The sequence below is a fragment of the Diadema setosum genome, chromosome 21 (assembly GCF_964275005.1).
Source record: "Diadema setosum chromosome 21, eeDiaSeto1, whole genome shotgun sequence".
NCBI lineage: Eukaryota > Metazoa > Echinodermata > Echinoidea > Diadematoida > Diadematidae > Diadema > Diadema setosum.
Window position 1 is genome coordinate 22,656,870 of NC_092705.1, and position 21,444 is coordinate 22,678,313.

General features: G+C 37.5%; 1 protein-coding gene across 1 annotated transcript; it reads right to left on the reverse strand.

The window, feature by feature from the left end:
* Positions 1–3,930: 3,930 nt before the first annotated feature.
* LOC140244182 (cathepsin L-like peptidase) lies at positions 3,931–13,132 on the reverse strand. Its single transcript, XM_072323813.1, has 6 exons — positions 12,896–13,132; positions 10,286–10,441; positions 7,785–8,009; positions 6,635–6,800; positions 5,069–5,174; positions 3,931–4,030 (listed from the first exon to the last, which is right to left on the reverse strand). Exons 1-6 carry the CDS (start codon positions 13,130–13,132, stop codon positions 3,931–3,933), a joined length of 990 nt encoding a protein of 329 aa, XP_072179914.1.
* Positions 13,133–21,444: the final 8,312 nt, after the last annotated feature.

Below are 21,444 nucleotides of genomic sequence, written 5' to 3' on the forward strand. Positions count from 1 at the left end.
AATCTGCTTATGTATATTACGCCAGCGATGTTTTTTCGTGCTCATTCTCTGAACTTTCTCGACCTTTCTGCTAATGTAATATCTATCATTTCCAGCAATAGCTTTGAGGGCTTATCAAGCCTTCTAAGTCTTTCCTTAAGAAAAAATAGGTTAACTTATTTGCCACCCGGTCTATTCTCTCCGTGTTCCAAACTAGCGCACCTGGATGTATCTGCCAATCCTTTGATGAACGTATCAAACCAATTATTCCACGTCCCTACCAATCTTAATTTGCTTGATCTGTCTGGCACGGATCTATCCCTTCGTCAGCTAGGCACTCGACGGAAATTCAGCTCCTGATTACGTTCTTCTCAACAATTGCCTCGGACTTTACGAGCTGTCAGAAGAAATCCAGCTACGCATTTCCAACCCTTTGTATACAATAAACCTTGAACTAAAGAATAATAGATTATGGAGCCATTTCCCTATAATAAGTTCTTCCAACATTAGAATCTTGGAATTGTCCCATAATATATTTATACGCTTACCAACTCGATTACTAACGGAGCGCGTGTACTCCTGGTTGAAGGTGTTAGACCTGTCAAACAACAGAATTAAATGGCTTCCAGGAGATATGTTCTCACGTCTACCCAATTTGATAGCTCTTTATCTCAGTGACAACGAGGTGCAAGTTCTCTCTTCGATGTCCTTGCCATCTTTTAGTCGCATCAAAACACTAACTGGATTGATTTCTGCTTTGTTTACATATGAAAACCGATAAGTCCATTTTTGAAGATTTTGAAGTACGGTCTCTGTCATAAAGTACAAAATAATACCTTTTAAATGACATATTGGTCACTAGATATTAAGGTATATTTTTTGATGTTATGGTCAAAAGAAGCAAACATTTTCTTATTATTCTCTTTATTTTTCTTGACCTTAACTCGCATATATCTCTATTTGGCAAATATGGACTTATCGGTTTTTTGCGAACAAACTCTTCATATAGATCAATATGCTTTAACATATTGCTTTAATTCATGTTATTACAGACTGATGCCGTTATGAATTTGACAGTTTTTATATTAATTCATATGATGTACTCTCCTTTTTGCATGCTCTGTATCACTTTGTTTTCATTTGTTGTTGTATTTGGAGAAAGAAAATGTAGAATTAAACCGCACCATAGCTCCTACTTCTGAAGGTTCATTATTCCGCAGGTACTGTTTGTTTGTTTGTTTGTTTGTTTGTTTGTTTTTGTTTGTTTGTTTGTTTGTTTGTTTGTTTGTTTGTTTTTTTTGGGGGGGTCGGTAATCTGAAATCTGAAAGAAGTTCGTGAATACATGAATTGAATAACGTTATTGTGGAAAAAAGACTATGTCCCCTTCCCCCCCCCCCCCAAAAAAAAAAAAAAAAATGCAATCGTATTTCCGCATTGTTAATTTCCAAAATGATGTTATCTCAGGGCATAAAACTATAACGTCTTACCTACATCTTGTAGAAAACTCCTCCCAGTCTGGCTAAGTGGTCACAGAAAAATGCCTATGTTGGTCCGTTTCTTCCAAGTTCAGCGCTTGGATGCTCTTGGCGACCGTATAAATGAAAATATTTCTTGCTCAAAACTGGCAGGACAAGTAACAAATGAATTTGAATTCTGTACATGATATTATATAGATAGATAAGTATACAGATACTTGAAGATTACTGTTCATGATTATGTTAATGAAAAATAAGAAAAAATAGTAAACGAAAAACAGCAACAGAAAACAAAATAAAAAAGGAGGGAGAGCTCATTCCAATCTTCCATGAGATGGTAACTTAATATCATTCTTGATTATTCATTGTCACACATTACCAATGCTTGCAATCTCATTCAAGAATACAATCGTTCTTGATTATCTTTATGTCAAAAAATGAGATAAAAAGCAGAAAAATCAAAAGGAAACAGAAAAAAAAGAAAAAAAAAAAGAAAGAGCTCAATTCAATCTCCTATGAGTTAATAACATGTTTCTCTAATCATTCATTTGATCCCACTTTACCATAGCGATTGCGACCCCCCCCCCCCAAAAAAAAAGAATCTGCTTCATTTTAAGCAAACTTCTTTCATTAGAGATATTCTGTTGCGAGAATACAATGAACAATTGCGTATCTGTGACGTGTAAATACAGTGGACAAACATGTCTGACGCGCCCAACAAGGGTCCTCATTTGTCTGTGACCACTGAAGCAAATCGGATGGGGTTTCTGGAAGAGGTAAGGAATAAAAGAGAGTCTCATACCATGAAATTGCAGCCGGGTCGAAAAAAATACCAATACATGTACCTTCTAGTGCCCACTACCTGTATAGTTTGTGTGTGTGTGTGTGTGTGTGTGTGTGTGTGTGTGTGTGTGTGTTGGGATATGAAAAACTATTTCCACATAAATAAAATGTATAAAGGTATGTATAAGGTGTTTCGAAACGTAGGTAAATGCAATATGGAATGACAAAATGATGAAATTATTTCAATAGCTTAATGGGAGCACGTAGAAAGACACATGATATCATTGAGTTTTAGAGAAAGTTATTGAGTGTGATAAATGCATTAGAATGATTACTTCTGTTCAAAAAGAAAAGAGTAAAGAAAAAAAGAATCCCTTTGGAGAACAGGATTTCTGAATCGTCTAAGACTCTGAGTGAGTGGAAATTATAATACGTAGCTTAGAAATTAAGTTACTATGAAATGTATTCAGGTGAAGAAAGATTATAAGCATTGTCACACACTGCAGAAAGATCGGTGTTAGATATAACACCCCATGGTGTTAAATTCAACACCTATCAAGTGTCAATAGAGGACCATTTATACCAGCAGGCAGGTGTAGAAAGTACGTCGTGATGGTGTTGAAAAGTGTTCACCTGGCACTTCTTGATGTTACTATGACACTGTAACTAGAGACATTTTTGACACTGTAACTAGAGACATTTTTGACACTGCTGGTGTTAACTCAACAATGACACTATCTGGTGTTGGTTTGATATTGCTGGTGTTAATGTCAATGGTATAACGTCAAGTATCAATAGGAGACCAACAACTGGTGTTACTGTGGTAAAAATGTGTTCACAACTTCTTTTTTTTTTTCAAAACTCAAGGACTTTATCGGAAAGTTGAAATTCAAAATTAAGAACAGTTACTAATCAAAAAGAACAAAAGTTTAATATTTTGAAATGACACCCGACGGTATATTTGTCACCGCAAATGAGCTCCGGAAATTTAACACCAGCTCAGTGTTTCATATATAACACCCCAATTTTTGCAGTGTGTTCAGCTGGTCCTAGCAACTCTAACTCAAGAGATGTTTGGATATCTTTGAAGTTTACTGCTCCTGGCAGAAATGTTAATCAAATAGACTACATTTTGAATGATAAACTTCTTAAAGCAGAAACAAAGATTCGCTCGAAAATATCACGGTTTAAACAAACAAATGAATGTATCTCATGAATTTCCCCAACTACACTCGTTTATTCATTCAACAAGACAATATTTATGATTTTAACATCACACTAAGTTATTTCTTCATAAAGTATCACGAAGGCATAACCACATGAAAACAGAAGTAATCTCTGGGGCATTAAATTGTTCTATCAATGTCACTGAGTTACATGTGCTTTCTTCTGACTATTGCAAACATAATTATGTAGAAGTAATAATTTCAGATTGGTAAATACAAAAATAAACTTGGATGACAACGTCTTTTCTTCTAACCAAGTTACGGAGTGCATGACATGTGAGGATTTCATCTGCCTTTTGAAATAGCCAAGGGCTCTTTTGCTAAGTTCTTCCTCTTCTTGCCTAAAATAGTATTATGTGATGTGATTACAACATTAATACGTTCAGTTCTCGGTCTCATTTGAAGTCCCCTCTATCTGTCATCAAGAAGTATTTTTTTTTTTCTAAATTATCATTATTATCATTTCTTACACGAGGGGATAGGTAGCCCTGGTCGCTATACCACACTGGTTGTTCTTGTTCCTTGACATCCAGATGTAACCCTCCATTCCCCAGCTCGTGCCCCAGCTGTTATGGAAAATGAATAACAATAATAATAATAATAGTAAAGTCCTCTTTATGAACTATAAAAGACCAGGGTTTCTGACATTTCTATACCTTTTTTTTTTTGAGGAACGACACTATGAACTACATCTTGTCGAAGGTTAACCTTTTAAAGCGTAAAACTTGCTGTTTAGAAATCAAAAGATTTCATCACTATACCATTGCGCTACCCGATGACAGGGAATCTTATACAGAAGCACAGTTGCAATTTCGATTTCATTTTGTATGAAATTTATTAGTTCATATTTGTAAAGTATGCAATTATAAGTAAACAAAGCATACATTGTGGTATTAAGGAGTATACAAGACTAACTTCAAGATGACAAAGTATTTGAAATAGAAAATGATGATGGAACCTGAAGAAAGGGAACTTATTGAGCCACAGGTCCCAAAACAAGTTAAATAGAAAGGAGAAGGGATATTAAATTTGCTCTTTTCAAAAGCAAAATATCCCTTCTTCCTGCTGACTGATAGTGCACACTATAGCATCATGTAGTTATTTGCAATATTACTTTTCTCCAATAGAGAAATTGATTGCACATCAATAGTTCAGCCCTTAAAGGGATAGTATAGTATTGGTGTTGATGACGATTGGGCTTTTAACTTTGTTGGGAGATACCAATTAACCATCCATGAAATAATACAGTGCATACCATTTTATGAGGAATTTGAAGTCTGTTACATGAAAATCGGTTTTGGAATGACTGAGACATCTAAAAACAAGGCCAAAAAAGCGATCCTATTAAAAGGTGGGTCTCACCTTTTATTAGGATTGCTCTGTTTTGGATTTCTCACCTACTTCAAAAACAATTTTCATCAAAATAAACGTTGGATACCTCTTGGCATTACATTTTATACTGAGTCTCTTTTATATTTCATAAGAAGTTTCTCATTATCTCACAAAAAAAAAAATGTCAGAAACCTGAAGTTAGGTCTCAACCAAAACAATACGATCCCCCTAAAGGAGATATTGAGACGTATGATATCACAAAATGACGTCACCTGTTCTTGACGATCCAGTAGTCGTCGCCGTTGTCGGAGGAGTAGCCGACGGCGAGCACGGCGTGACCAAGTTTCAACGAGTTGCAGTTGGGTTCGTTGTAAACACCTGCCGTCATAACGACAAAGTCAGCTCAGATTAGTCTGCGTTATCGTTCTTTCAAACGCTTTTACAGTAGACAAGCAAACACCACTGTCATGCTCTTTTATATTTCTGCCTCAGTCTATTTCTTCCTACTCTTTGCACCTGGAAGGGGCTTTGAGCCAGCTTTGTCTAATTTCAAGTTATGCGCCACCAACGGTAATAATGTGACGAGGATGAGGTATTCCAGCTGTGCTCCCATCATATTTTTTTGTTATTATCATTTTTTGATATTATCATTCAAATGTTCATTATGCCTTATGTGCACAGATTTGGTCAATAAACTTGTTTGAAGACGTCTGCAAATTGAATTCTCAGTGGGATACATATATTCATATGAAAATTTTGCAGAAAGACAAAGCTCCGACAAACTCTCATGTACATTTGTTTAAATATTCACCCTGACCCCAATATCTTCATAAAAACAATAAATGTTGAATGAACAACAATGTTAATTACCATTACTAAATATTACAAAGAAAAAAAAATCCTTATTTGTTAACAACTCTTCAGATACCATTCCAGGCAACATTGTGCTTGACACCAACCCCTTGACATAGTTTATTTAATTAAGTCTTTTGTGCTTGTGTTCACAATAAGCTTTTATAGAAGTGTTATATTAATGCTATTTGTAAAACTATCTTGCTTGATATTGGCGTAATTAATAAAGATATTGCTTTCTGTCATATCTGCATTCATGATTTGATGATGTTTTATTCAAGTTTATGCAATATTATTTGAATTATGGAATTTTAGTTTGGGGCTATGTTTATCTGACATATATTAGATAAAGTCATAAAAAAACTCTCCATCTCCAATCAGATACGTTAAAATTCTGAAAATAAAACATATGAATTGCAACTTGGCCAGTTCATGTGAAATAATGTAGTCATCAACCTTTTAAAGTCTTTCATGATTTGTTTCATCGAAAAAGCCACGTGTCCCATGCGACGATCCAACGAATTTAATTTTCCCTTTGCTTGTTGAGAGCTGTTGCTTTATCATTATTGTTGCATTATCAAATACATCTGTAATGATCTGTTTATACTGGACCGAAACTGTGAAATTATTTAGATGACAAATTAAGATAATCTATTAAATCTATCCGTCTAAATGGCGCAATTCCTAGTCTCTTTCGTATCATTGGCTTTGGATGGGGTTCATTCTGGAGGATAATGTATCATTCTCGTGCACAGATGTAACTGTTTTTTTTTTCCATCACTGCCTCCCTTTTCATAAATTGATGCTACTCTCTATATGGCACAAGTCACTTAGAGTAGACTGTAATAGAATAAAAAATTACAGATGGTTATTTTTAGACCTGTATTTGGTGGGGCTTTTTTTAATGAAAGCGAAATTGAATTGAATTGAAATAAATCGATGTTTAGGCCCAAATCAATGCACTTGGCACCCAATGGCTTCTGCACCTGACTCGTAGAACTGGAAAGACATGTGCCTGGCATCGATGGACACCGAAATGGGTCCCACCGTAGCGACAGCCTCCTTCAGTGCGCTCTCGTTACCAGATGCGATGTATGAGTAGCCAGTACAGGTCGCTCCAACGCCCGACTTGCTGAAGTGGCATTGACCATCCTATTGAAAGGAGAAGGCAGAAGTGAAAACAACAACAACAACAACAACAACAACAACAACAACAATCTGTTCCAATATTGGAGTTGATTGTTTTGTGAATGATTGTTAGAAAGCTAGTATCCACTCTATATTCAATATAACTTTTAAATGGGGAGAGAAAAACAAAGCAAACTCATTTAAACAAGAGGAACAAATCGATATAATCAGACAAACAAAAGAAGAAACTTTTTGTTAATTATTCAGGTGTAATGTGACCCTGCATCACAACCACTCCCCCCCCCCCAAAAAAAAAAAGGTCGCCAGACATGGATTTTTAGTTAAGAGCAGATTCTGAAAAAGCAGATTCTAAGTTTTAAAATGGTGTATAAATAAATATTGGAAAGAAAACACACATTCTGGAAAAGTGTGAACCAAGAAAAGAGGCTCTGAAGTACAGAGTCTATTCAAGCGCTTTATCTTCACCAAGCAGTGCTAGCTGTCCAATGAAAGAAACAAAACACAGGATGTAAACCACTGGAGCAACAACAATGAATTGATTATCAGATTAAGCTGAAATTGAGCATGTTCTATCAACACATTCTGTCCATGATTAACGCCATCTTCAAAGCAGTAGCATTATCCTTTCAAAATTTATTAGACTTGAAATTGAGGAGTGTGCTAGGGATTTCAAGAAAAGAAAGGGGCCTCATACCTGATCATTCTACTCTCCCCCCCCCCAAAAAAAAAAGGGTTCTAGAAAAACTGAAAATACACTTTCTCATCCATGTTATGATCCCAAATTAAAGCATGATGTAGAAGGATAGCTCTTTCAGACAATAAGAAAACCTCAAGATTGACTCAGTTGACCAATTTCACCTTTTTTGAGCCCTCAGGTAAAATCAAGGGGTGCGGCATTTTGTTTGTTTTGTGGTGCACGGCCACATATAACATGTTCGCGAGTGGGAATAAAGGATTGAGGGACTAGCAGCTGTGAATGTTACTCACCGTGCCCTCGTACGGGTAACTCTCTTCCGTGTCGATACCATTGTGATTAATAACATATCGGAAGGCGTTGACCGCCAAACCACCATTGCACCCATGGTTGCCCTCGGAGCCAGAGCAGTCCACTAGGTTCTGCTCGCTGAGACTGACCAGCTTACCAGTCTTCTTGAAGTGTTGACCCTCCAGGGAGCCGGTGGCACTGAATGCCCAGCAGGACCCACATTGTTTCTGGAAGGGAAATTTATCGCATAGTACTTTCGCAATATCATAGTCATTCGTTTGTAGTGGAGGACATATACTTATATTTAATTTTCTTTTATATATACGCACAATTGTGAAAGAAAGGTCTACTTCAGAAAAGTTGCATTCGTTGGCAGAATGCAGCCCATTGTGCTTTAAATCAATATTTCTGGCTTTCTTTCAAACAGACTTGATTACCATGGCGATTATGATTGTCCTGTGCATTTTCGTTCTTCCTGGGGGTCTAGACATACTTACAGGCGTAGGCTGTTCTCCACATGAATATAGGCCTATTTTTTTTTTTTTTTTTTTTTTTTTTTTTTTTTTTTTAGTGGCTTTATAAGTTATAGCGTTTTTCGATAGGTTTTTGATGGACAAATTGAATTGCTGTGAGATATCTCACTATCACACTATCTCACTATCGTATGGGGAAACTGTGGCTCAACTAAAATTAATCCAATTCTTACTCTCCAAAAACGTGCTGTACGTTTAATTACCAATTCCCGATACTTATCCCCATCCAATCCCCTATTTCGTCAACTAAAAACATTGAAAATTGAGGATTTTCACACCTTTCAAACTGCTGTTTTTATGTATAAATATACATTTAATTGTCTTCCAAAAATTTTTGATGGCTTCTTCACTCCAAATTCCACCGTTCATTCATATCCAACACGTCAGTCGTCCGATTACCATCTCGAAAACCCCAGAATCATTTTAGCTCAAAAATCATTAAAACATAATGGACCAGATATTTGGAATTCTTTACCCCCTAATTTATAACAATGTACGTCGTTGAACATTTTCAAACGAGAACTAAAAAAAAAACACCCTCATATTCCAGTATACTTCTGATACATAAATATTCACACCACCTGGTCAACAAACACCCTAAACAATGAGTTCACGGCCATAACTGAAGTAACATTCACCTCATCACACTGATACACAAAATAACACTCAACGTACAAACCAAGATTCACCCCAGCACAATGCACACCGCACTGCACCGCACGCCCTTCGCACAATTACTTCCCACTCAGTGAGTGGCAAGATTTTCTTTATGTATCTCTTTACCTGGGGCCATCTTCCTCGTCAAGCTTAGCTTATGATGATGGTCCCCTGCATTTCATTTTTATCATTTCCTATTGCTTCCTTTTATATATAATATTCGTTCTTGAAAAAAAAATGTATGTATGATCCAAACGTTACGAATATTGGCTCTGTAAATGACTATGTAAGTATTTTGTTGATTTGTTGATTTTTATTGATTTTGAAATGCAGAAATAAAAACTGAACTGAACATAAAAAAGCGATTCTTTGAAGCTTTTAGAATTGATAAGGTCTCATGACCCTTTGTCCTGTGTTGTTTATTTGCTCGGATTTGCATGCATGTTTCTGTGTCAATGGGTGTTTGTTTGAATGTGCGCGTGTGTGTGTATGTGTCATCTGCTCCCATTGCTTTACTTGTACCTCTTCCTCTTATTTCTTCTGATTCGGAATGCCTATTTGTTTATTTGAATATACGCACGTATGCAAATTTTTTTTTTTTTTTACTTTTTTTTTTTTACTCGGGGAACATACTACTTGAACGAGACTAGCTTTAAATGCAAGTTCCCTCCATATTTGTTACTAGCTAGTGCTATAATTTCAACTCAAAGTGATTTCATGAAGATCAAATTATAGTACATTACGTAGGTTCAAGTGATGTGCTTGTAGTTGCAGGTGTGTATGTATTATACTTTTGCTGTATCATTGTTTGTATTTGCTTTATGTCACTCCCACCTTCTCCTACCTAGCAATAATTTTGTATTATTTGGATATGGAAATAAAAATGGAAAGAAAAGAAATGAAATATATCAAACAGTTGGGAGCAGAGAGAGAGAGAGAGAGAGAGAGATAAACAGAAAGTCAGCAAGACGCCGGAATCAGAATACATGATTCCATTTTTTATGATATTGTGATTTATGGGATTTATGCCACATAGGCGATAGGCATGTTGAATATAGGGGTGTGTCTCTTCAGTGCAAGAGCGATGTTCTCGATATAGGTATGGCCCTGTCTTTATAAGTATATTGACATTACTCATTCTTTTACGCCCAGGTGAAAAGAAATTATGGTAAAGAAACTTTTTTTGTTGCTTTTTTGTTTCAGTGACACAAAAATAGGCACACGATTCGCATTCAGAAGATTACGCTATAATGTGAATGCAGTAGAGACAGAAATAGACAGGTACTTCAACAAAACAAGCGTCGAAGACTTGCCTGGTCCTTCACTTGTGTGACATATCCTTTGGTGCGCCAATCAACAGAGTCTGGAATTCGAACATTCTCTGGGGCCAGAAAAACAGAAGCAGATGTTGCCTCGCTAGTAATGTTACCTCGGTGCCCGTTCATTAGTTCCATAAACTCATCGTTTTCCTGTCAAAACAGAAATAACACACGTCATGTGTGAGGACAAGGTATACAAACTTAATGCTTTAACTGGCCTGGCAATATAGTATTATCTTGGTCAAAGCAGCCGTTCTAATATGACGGTCAGTTCATTTTCTATTTTTTTCCTGCACCAAATAAGCTCCGGACCCCAAATCAATATGAATAAATGCACTCGTTTGTCTTAAAAATTATTAATTTCATTTCCATCAGCAATAACAACAAAAAAGATGCATCATGCAGGAGCGAAACCTGGGAGGCTAGAGGTGGGGAGGGAGGGGGGACTCTTTTTGGATGGTCGAAAAGGGGGATTGTACCATTGCCCTCTTCGGTGCCACATCCCCCCCCCCCAAAAAAAAAAAAAAAAAAAAAAAGCACCAAATCCTATAATACTATCGTGGTGTCATCACCTGTAAAGCAATATGCCTAATGTTATACATTTTTGTCCCTGCCGGGGTTACCAGTGATCTTGATGACCTGCGCGGTACCACAGCCACCAGAAAAAAAAATACACAAAACCCCCAACAACATCAACGACATAAACATGTCCTACCGCTATGCAAAATACATTCAATCAAAACGGACATGGAAAAAAAAATGATCAAGATTGGTCAAAAATCAAGTTGGCAATTCCAGGAAGGTACATTTAAGCATCTGATGTAGGCCAGTTATATATACAATTGATTTCAGTGGCGTATCTAGGGGGGGGGGGGCAAGGGGGGCACGTGCCCCGGGCGCCACTCCTTGGGGGCGCAAAAAAAAAAAAAAAAACCGCAAAAAAAAACGAAGAAGAAGAAGGAAAAAAAAAGAAAAGAAGAAGAAAAAGAAAAAAAAATCGCCCGGAAAAGGGGGGGGGGGGAGGGAGAATGGGGGGGGGCAGAAAACCAAATCAAACAAGATAAAAACAAAACATGGTGATGACGCGGACAAAATGACAATGTTTATTGTGTTCACACAAAAATTCCATGTTCTGTGAGCTGAAATACAAAAATTTTCGGCTCGCTCGCTGCGCTCGCTCGCCAAAATTGATATAAAAAAGAAGATAAGAACAAAACGTGATGATGACAAACTGACAGTGTCTATTGTGTTCACACACTTTATTTTATATTTAGCAGGCAAAATGTTTCACGGAGCAGCGACAGCAACTGCCAATTGGATCAAAGGAGGACGCCATCGGTTTCGAACATAGGGGGGGGGGGAGGGGGTGCGCAAAAAACCCCGAATCAAACAAGATAATAACAAAACGTAATGATGACGCGGAAATATACAAATTTCGGCTTACTCGCTCGTACTAATTTAGAGTATTTTTTCAAGTCCTCAGTTTGTTGGTATAAATCGTTATCTATAAGGCCGTCACTATGTCTTGATTGGAATTGTAAGATTTAATACGTAAAAAATGGCAAGAGTTTCATGATTTGTAAGCTGAAATACAAAAATTTTCTGCTCGCTCGCCGCGCTCGCTCGCCAAAATTTGTATAAAAAAGAGAAGAAGATAAGAATAAAACGTGACGATGACGCGGACAAAATGATAATATCTATTTTGTTCACTCATGTCATTTTATATTTAACAGGAAAAATGTTACATGGAGCAGCGACTGCAATTTCATTCGTTCTGAAGCGATCGCCGATTGGATCAAAAGAGGACGCCAACGATTTCGAACATACGGGGGAGGGGGGGGGGGGGCGAAAAAAATCAAAAAATATAGAAAAAAAAACGTAATGATGACGCAGAAATATACAAATTTCGGCTCACTCGCTCGTACTAATTTAGAGTATTTTTTTCAAGTCCTCAGTTTGTTGGTATAAATCGTTATCTATAAGGTCGTCACTATAATTGTGAGATTTGATAAGCAAAAATGACAAGAATTCCATGTTTTGTAAGGTGAAATACAAAAATTTTCGGCTCGCTCGCTACGCTCGCTCGCCAAAATTTATATAAAAAAGATAAGAACAATACGTGATGATGACGAGGACATATACAAATGTCAGCTCACTCGCGCGCACTAATTTAGAGTATTTGTCAAAGTCCTCAGTTTTTGGGTATAAATCGTTATCTATAAGGCCGTTACTATATCTTGATTAGAATTGTAAGATTTGGTAAGCAAAAAATGACAAGAATTCCATGTTTTGTAAGCTGAAATGCAAAAATTTTCGGTTCGCTCGCTGCGCTCGCTCGCCAAAATCTATCAAAATTCATTACATTTAAATCACCCTCAAAAGATCCCTTTTAAGTGCTTGAAAAAACATCATGTGGACTTTGTTTAAAGTCCCTACCGGGATGGGGTTGGGGGTTGAACACTTTTTCAGAAATTAGGGGCTTGCCCCGGGCGCCGTTTTCCCTAGATACGCCACTGATTGACTTACACATGAAAGGAATTTACACAGAGTGTTCAAATTCAAGTTCAAGTGATTAAGAAATGAACTCTGAATGGGTCGTCTCACCAAGTCAGCGTATTCGTTTATGCCAAGCTTGTACGTGAATTCACCAAGGTCGTATCGGACATTGTGCTTGGTGATATACGCTAGGTTCTCTCGCCAGATCGAAAATCTCCTCGACTCCTCAAAGTCGTCAGCGTAGGTCTTGCCAAACTTCAGCTTCCAAGCCGTCCATTCCTCCTCAAAGGCTCCGAACACGCCCAGGAGACAGGCGGACAGGACGAGTGCGCCCAGGTATTTCATTGTGCAGGCCGCAATCTGCCAACCGAAATAAACTATTTCTTATCCGCTTATAATTGCAAATTTATGGCCTACATACACATTCATACTGATACATGCATACTTTTCATACGTTGCTAGTGCAGAACAAGAAATTCTCTAATATGGAGGTAATGATCTCTGAAGACTAGTCCAAGAGCATAAGTTTTAACCTGGAAATTTTTTTATAAAAAGCTGATTTTTTTTTTTTTTCAGGATAGGTCCAGAAATATGTCTATAATAACATACTAAAAGTCTTCATAAATCCTCCTTTAGCGTTTTCCGCAATCCCAGACGGCGTTCAAAATGGACGTCATTTGTGGAAATTCTTATAACTTTTCAACCAGAGAACCCAAATACACAATTTAAATGTCTAAATATATCTTTTGAAACACGAAGAACTCAATAAAATACATATTAAGAGATGTTGACGCACGCAACTACCGTAATCCAAAATGGCGTCCAAAATGGCTGCCAATTTCTGAAATTCTTATAGTTTTTCAACCAGGTAACCCAAATGCAAAATTTAACTGCCTAAATATATGTTTTGAAGCATGGAGAACTCAATAAAATATATATTAAGAGTTGTTGAAGCACGCAAGTACCGTAATCCAAGATGGCGTCCAAAATGGCCGCCATTTCCTGTTTTTTTCTTATGATTTTGCAAGTGGATTTTTACCTGTAGGTCTATACACACTTGGAATGTCGAAATATACGTTTTGAGTCACAAGGAACTAAATATAATACTTATTCAGAAATTTTGAACACACATAAGTCACTTAAGCACTTTCAGAAATCCAAAATGGTGTCAAAAATGGCTGCCATTTCTTGTTTTTCTCATAGACCTGCAACATACGCATTTTAATGTCTAAATATAATATATTTTGAGACATAAGGGACCCAATAGAAAAAAGCAAACAAACACGCGAGTTCTTCGCGAAAACCAAATATTGCCCAAAACGGCCCCCATTTTGGTTATCAAAACATTGCTGTTTTAGCCTGTTTTAAGAGACAAAGAAATCCAACATAATGTTCAAGATTCAACAACTCAGAAGGTCCAGCGACATCGTTCCCTTAAATATGCAGTATTCTCCTCCCACACTCCTCCTCCTCGACGCTTTCCTGAATATATATATTTTTCTAACGTCTTTAAATAGAAAATAAATATCGGACATTTCACCAAATTTTCCCTCGTGAGGGAGGGGGCAACCATATGACCGTACATTGTCATGATTGTATATTTTTTGTTCCTTTTTTGATGGAAACAAAAATCTAATATTTCACCAATAGGGTTCATTAGATATCTGAATATGGGGAAACCCGCTTAAACACCCTCCCATTGCCCGTTCCCCTGAATACTTTTCCTACTCTGTGATGGAACAATTCTATATCAAGTTCTTACCAAACGTTTGGCACTATATGTTTCACTTTCAAGTAAAAAAAAACAAAAAACAAAACAAAAAAAAATCTCTCGTGTTGGAGATGAGTATCGCTCCTCCATGTACCAATAACCATGAGTGTCATAAATAGACCCCGTTTACAGTGCGAGGCTCGGCCGCGGCTCGGCCGCGGTCGTGCCCAGCCCCGCTTCAGTGTAAACGCACAAAAGGCCAAATGCGAGGCCAAAATTGGCCTCGCATTTGGCCTCGCTCTGGAGGTGGTCTCGGCCGCGGCCGAGCCGCGGCCGAGCCCGGCCTTTTCTTGGACCCCGTTTACAGTGCGGGGCCGGGCTCGGCTAAAATTGGCCGCGCAATTGGCCGCGCATTTGGCCCAGTTTGCGTTTACACCAAGAAGAGGCCGGGCTCGGCCGCGGCCGAGCCGCGGCCGAGACCACCTCCAGAGCGAGGCCAAATGCGAGGCCAATTGGCCTCGCATTTGGCCTTTTGCGCGTTTACACTGAAGCAGGGCTGGGCTCGGCCGCGGCTCGGCCGCGGCCGAGCCTCGCATTGTAAATGGGGTCTTAGTGTAAACGCAAACTGGGCTAAATGCGCGGCCAAATGCGCGGCCAATTTTAGTCTGGCTTCCAAACCCTCTGCATGTATATTTTGCTATTCAGAATATTTACCCCCTCAACGTCGAAAACTAGTATAGTGTAAGGTGGTTTTGTCCTGCAAAGGATTCTTTCCTTCGGCAAAGGCCTTTGCCCGAACGGCGACTTCGTCGCCACGGAATTCATTTGGCAAAGGGTCTGAAAACCAGACAATACCAAATTGCATTTGTTTACAAGCAGAGCGCCACTACGACAAAATTGAAAGGTTTGAATCAAAAGCGCGGCCGAGCCCAGCAGTGTAAACGGACAAAATTGCGAGGCTCGGCCGCGCAATTCAGGCCGGACTCGGCCGCGGCCGAGCCGCGGCCGAGCCCGGCCCCGCACTGTAAACGGGGTCATATTCTCTGATTGCTATCTAATCTACATGAAATGGATAAGGTAATTTAGACACTATGTTTTAGGTGGAGCAATTTACTGCACCAAAGAAATTTGCTGTCTTGTGATAAATTACACATTATTTTGTAGCACATGTAGGCACTCATTTTGAACATGTATGTAGCACAGACACCAAAAAGAATCATTTTACTTCCTAAGTATAACTGACCGTTTCAAATAGAACTCACCTCATGCTAGACATCAAATAAGTTTGTAATAAAAAAAGAAGAAGCTTGCACTAAATTGTCATCTCATGTGCTTGAGATGAAGAAAATAAACCATGTTGTTAAAAAACATACAAACAAAATGTTGCCTTCTAATAGGCTCTCCGTTTAGCAACAAATCTGATAGTGAAATGTTTCTCTCGTTACAAGGACACGCTCTTTGATTTTCACATCCAAATGTTTTTATTTGTATTCTTTACACATAAGAATTTATTTTAAATAAAAAGTTTCTTATAAACTATACTGACATTTATTTACGTAAATGGGAGATAAAACTGTTACTCGCTGCCGGCCATTTTGCACGCCATTTTCCATTTTAGGAAGAGCTCGAGCGGTTTAATATGTACGTCCGTGCGTCAAGATCGCTTGATATGTATTTTATTGAGTTCTTCATCCTTAAAAACATATATTCAGATATTTACTTTTTGTATTTGGGTTCTCTGGTTGAAAAGATATAAGAATTTCATGAGATGGCGGTGCTTGTGTGCGTCAACATCTCTCAATGTGTATTTTGTTGAGTTCTACATGCTTCAAAACATATATTTAGACATTTAAATTTTGTATTTGGGTTCTCTGATTGAAAAGTTAAAGAATTTCCGGAAATGGCTGACATTTTGGACGCCATCTTGGATTGCGGAAAACGCTTAAAGAGGATTTATGAGGACTTTTAGTATGTTATTCTAGACATATTTCCGGATCTATCCTGAAAAAAAAAAATCAGCTTGTTACCAAAAATATCCACGTTTAAGCCTATTTTGATCTAATGCTCTTCAGTGGACTAGACGAAATTATAACTACAAAATCAGATTTATGTCGTAGCGAGGTCTCTCCTTCAGGACTGACGTATTCTGACAAAAGCGGTTCCACGTCACGAAGGAGAGTATGACCATTTCTTTCTCATCCTACAGATTTCCTCTTAGTCTCCGCAGTGCCATGCTAGACGTAATATGCGGAGATAAAGGTGTGTAAATGCAGCAATGAGATCGAAATGCAGAAGTCGTTTTATCTAAACGCTACTTTTCTTTATCTATTTGGAAATGGTGGGCATGAAACGGTTTCAACATCCATTTAAAGAGAAACTTTTTATGATAAACGTCGGTTTTATTTTTGGATAGAGCTCGTTCTACTGAGATATACTTTATCGCCATTCTCGATTCACACTAATTACAAGCTCATTATTTCCAATAAACCTACTTTTTTCTGTCACCGATTGTACTTTAACGTTTAGTAGCACTGTTCACTGCCGTTGGATTGTTTTAGTTTATGACGACTACTAACATCAATAAAACATACAAACGTTTAAAACAGTTTTCCCACTGCTGTTAAGCAAAACAACTCTTAAAATCTACTTCCACTCGACATGTTGTATTCATAACGCCCAATTCAGCTAATGCACAATTAAGGTAGTGGGAACTTACCACGTATGCCGACGAGGAAGACAGAGTGTGAAATGTGAGGTCGTCTAAACACAGTCTGAAAGAAACCTGTGACAAGGATGACAAGACAACTACATTCCTTCACTTCACTGAGTCCAAGTTAAGTTAGATCGAGTACCTCTTTGTTTGAAAGCATGTACGGTCAGCCTGTAGCGTGGGAAAGAAGGACTTAAGATAATTATATCAAATTAATGATATACAGAAACTGAAAGATTACTTGCGATCACGAGTTTGCAATTATCGCGTATGATTTACGTCTCAGGCGAGGCCATACATCGCGCAGTTTTAAGTTTGCTCAAGTATACCTCTTTGTTTGAAATCATACTGTCAGTCTCCAGCTTGTGATCCCAGAGAACCAAGCTACATTACAACTATGTGAAATGAATATACGGAAACTGAAAGACTACTTATACCATCACGATTTTTGTCATTATCGTTTGACGGGAATAATTTGTTGACCTATAGACTTTTCATAATGTCTGATCTATTACAGTATTTCAATAGATCATGCCTATTTCCGTGGGCCAAGCCATGTGCACGATGAAAGTTACAACAAAATGTAAAGCATAATCACTGATGGGTTGAGAGTCTAGCCCGATGAAAAACGAATAGTGTCTAGATTTGGGAGATTCATGCTTTGAAAATGACTAACTACTTGGAACTAAGTGAAACTACGTGAAAACATTCTCGTATTCTATGTGCAACGACTACATGACAGTTTTAGACTCCTTTGTTAAAATCAGAATTATTTGTTCAAGACCCGTGTAAATTGATTGCGATTTCGAGACACATGTCCTTTCACTGTGTAGGCCTTCTAAATAAAAAAAAAAGTAAACACGATATCACAGACATAAGATCGATAAAAAGCAGCTCTTCACATGGAGCCCTTTCCAACGTTCGCGTGAAGAAGGTATGTGGTCCAATGGACAAAACGACGGACTCTAAGCCGCAAGGTTCCTGGTTCGGGTGTTCATGCGGTGTATAGCGGATTGCAAGGTCATTCATTCTCATTGCCTTGTTAATTCAGAGGGGGCTATCATTCGTCCGTCCCATGGGAGCTGGCTCAAAGGTATTTAGGTGCTTTCTTTATCGGTAACACGTGAGCTTTTTTACAGACACACACACACACACAAGGTGCCATTTCATATCAACTCTAATTTATTGGATTGTTCGTATCAAATGTCCCTATCCAATAGATAGTACTCATGATCAAGAAAGTTATCTCTGGCGAAATATTCTTTGTGTATTCCGAGAAAAAAATGCAGTAATTGATTCAAGCTCTTTGAAGACTGAAAATCGCCTTCATTTATTGAGTGATGCTCAGCATGACTTGTTATCACGTCCAATTTTTACTACTGAATCAATTTTCTAATCAATGTTATATCTTGAAAAAAAAATCATGCAATTGCAACTGATTGACAAATTTCCCTACATCAACGTAAATAAGCACCGAATTGATCAGTGTTTTAGTAGTAGCCATGATAAAATTAAATTAGAATTTTTCGCAGTACCCGCAGCAAGCTATAAGGGTTAGAATCAACACTTGCTGTAGGGCAGAAGCTCGGTGGTCTAGTGGAGATGACGCCTGTTCGGAGATTAGGAGGTTGTAGGTTCGAATCCTGCTCGAGTACATACGCCCATGATTTTTAAAAGGTACATCGATTGACGCAATTCAGTCTCATTTCATTCAATCTCAATTCTTCTTAATTTGTCTCATAAAAAAGGTACAATATACGAGCTAAAGTTATTAAAAAACAAACAAGCAATGTCATACAATGCAATATACTGCAAAATATGCAAGTAAAAATATAACAATCATATATGTATATCTATATATGAAGAGTTTGTTCGCAAAAACCGATAAGTCCATATTTGAAGATTTTGAAGTACGGTATTTGTCATAGAGTACAAAATAATGCCTTTTACATGATATATTGGTCACTACATATAAAGGTACATTTTTGAAGTAATGGTCAGAAGAAGCAAAAATTTTCTTATTATCCTCTTTATTTTTCTTGACCTTTAATCGCAAATGTCTCCATTTGGCAAATATGGACTTATCGCTTTTTGCAAACAAACTCTTCATATATATATATATATATATATATATATATATATATATGTATATATATATGTATGTATTGAGACCAATGAAATTTAATCACAATAATGAAAACGAAAAGCATTTTCCCAAAAGTTCTTCCTTTAAATTGCACTGCAAATGCCTGTACAAAGATAACGTGTGCGTCTTCTGTCATTCAGCACACACACACACAGACATACACACACATACACATCGAGTATTATCCATGAACATTGTACACGTTATGCGTTATGTGTGTGCGTGACCACGACGTGTAGTACGATCAAACTGCACCGAGACTCGCGCAATGTAATCATGTAAAGTGTTTGGTAATGGTTTATTGACATGATCAGTCATGAACCAGTTTGTGTTTGTCTTGAAATTAAAGCCAAAACTACACTTTTCCATGAGATTTGTGATGAGTTTTGGTGATTTTTCACATGTCTTTTGGTGATTTTGTTCTGCTGGGACCTGGCAACGCTGTTCCGAGCCTCTTTACACACATTCTCACACCTAGAATTCGTTATGGACTTGACGGTATAATGCTTGTATGTACTTGAGTCAGCTTGTCTTCTTCACCATAGCCCCAGTCACATAATACTCTGCGTCCGGCGTTACGTCCAAAAAAGTCATTTTTTCTGCGGACTCCCGCGGATCCTTTGCCGTCACCAGAAAATTTGTATAAAACATACGGGGGAAAAATGCGGGCGATACGATCAGATACGACCAGATGCGAATACTTACGTCCACTTGCGGATATTCTTACGGATTGGCACATAATAGTTTTGAACACTTGCGGAGAGTTGCGGATATTTCGGATAGTTACGGATAGTTACAGATTGTTATATTGTGGACAATATGGTTTTCTCTGACGATCCCTGCTAAGTCAGTGTATTGTCTGTGGACTGTCTTGCATTGTACACTGGGGGAAACTGAAATTGAATGGCGTATAATACAAGTTGTGAAAAAATCGTAATCCTATAATTTGCTTTACAGTAATAAAAGGTAAATGAAATTTTGAACTTGAAGTTGTAATTTCATTTGTGCAACTCAAATAATATATGACTAGGCGTCATAAATGTAAAGAATACATAACATAATTATACCACAAATAAAATACAATATAGATCGATAAGTTAAACATTAGAGAAGCAGTCATAGAATAGACAAACTGTGGTTACGCTGTCATTGTGCAGCGATATTCATGACTTTTATACTGGGTTATGTTAAGGAGAGTTTCATAATAAATCAATGCTTATCAAATTTCCAGAAAAAAAGACATTGGGACTTTCAAACACCCCTCCGACACACAAGTACAATATAAATATATATACATACATGTATGTGTGTGTGTGTGGAGCATAAAGTGGGTAAGACTACAGAGAAATATAGGTTTTCCCGGCCAATTTCGCACTTTTGTCAGTCCATTTAATAAAAGGTTCATTCAATTTATCGAAAATCCTCGTCACTGCACATTCTGTCATTCAAAATTGCAAGTTGGTCGTTCAATTTGGCATTTCGATCAATGAAATTTGCACATGATATTGTGCCTTTCGAATTCGTAAAACGGGCATTCAAAATGGGTATTTCAGTCATTCAATTTCGCGTATGGACAGTCAAATTCCAAACATGTTCATTCATATTAAACGTCATGTTATTTCTTTTTTGGAAAGGTAATAGCATTTAAACGCGTATTTCTATGTGACTTTTTTGTTTCATCCACGCACTGTTAAGCAGTAAAAGTATCATATTTTTGACCCTATATAACTCGAGTTTGTTGTTCTGTAACGCTCCCTTTCTTTCATACATGTCATTTTAGGCCTACATGTACCAATACTACAGGTTAACTTCATCTTCTTACAGACATGACAGCACAAGTTAGATACAGACGTATTTCTCAAGAAGAAAGAAAAAGAATTATAGGAACATTTGATGATCATAACCTTGACTTCCTAGAACTGGCCAACACACTCAGAATAAAGCGCTCAACGACCAGATAAGTTGTGGCCACACGATGCACTATCTTCAAACTAAAAGACTCACTAAACACATTGAAGAAAAAAAAAAACTGTTGCCAAAATCTCTAAAATGAGTACGAAAATATGAAATGTAATGACGCTTTCAAAACA

Bases quoted from the DNA above. Each gene is read 5' to 3' on its own strand.
- LOC140244182 (XM_072323813.1), bottom strand. From the start codon at position 13,132: ATGAAATACCTGGGCGCACTCGTCCTGTCCGCCTGTCTCCTGGGCGTG. The intron at 10,442-12,895 runs GTGAGACGACCC...CTGTTTTGACAG, and splicing joins TAAACGAATACGCTGACTTG to GAAAACGATGAGTTTATGGA. The intron at 5,175-6,634 runs GTGCAGAAGCCA...TTATGACGGCAG, and splicing joins TTTCCAGTTCTACGAGTCAG to GTGTTTACAACGAACCCAAC.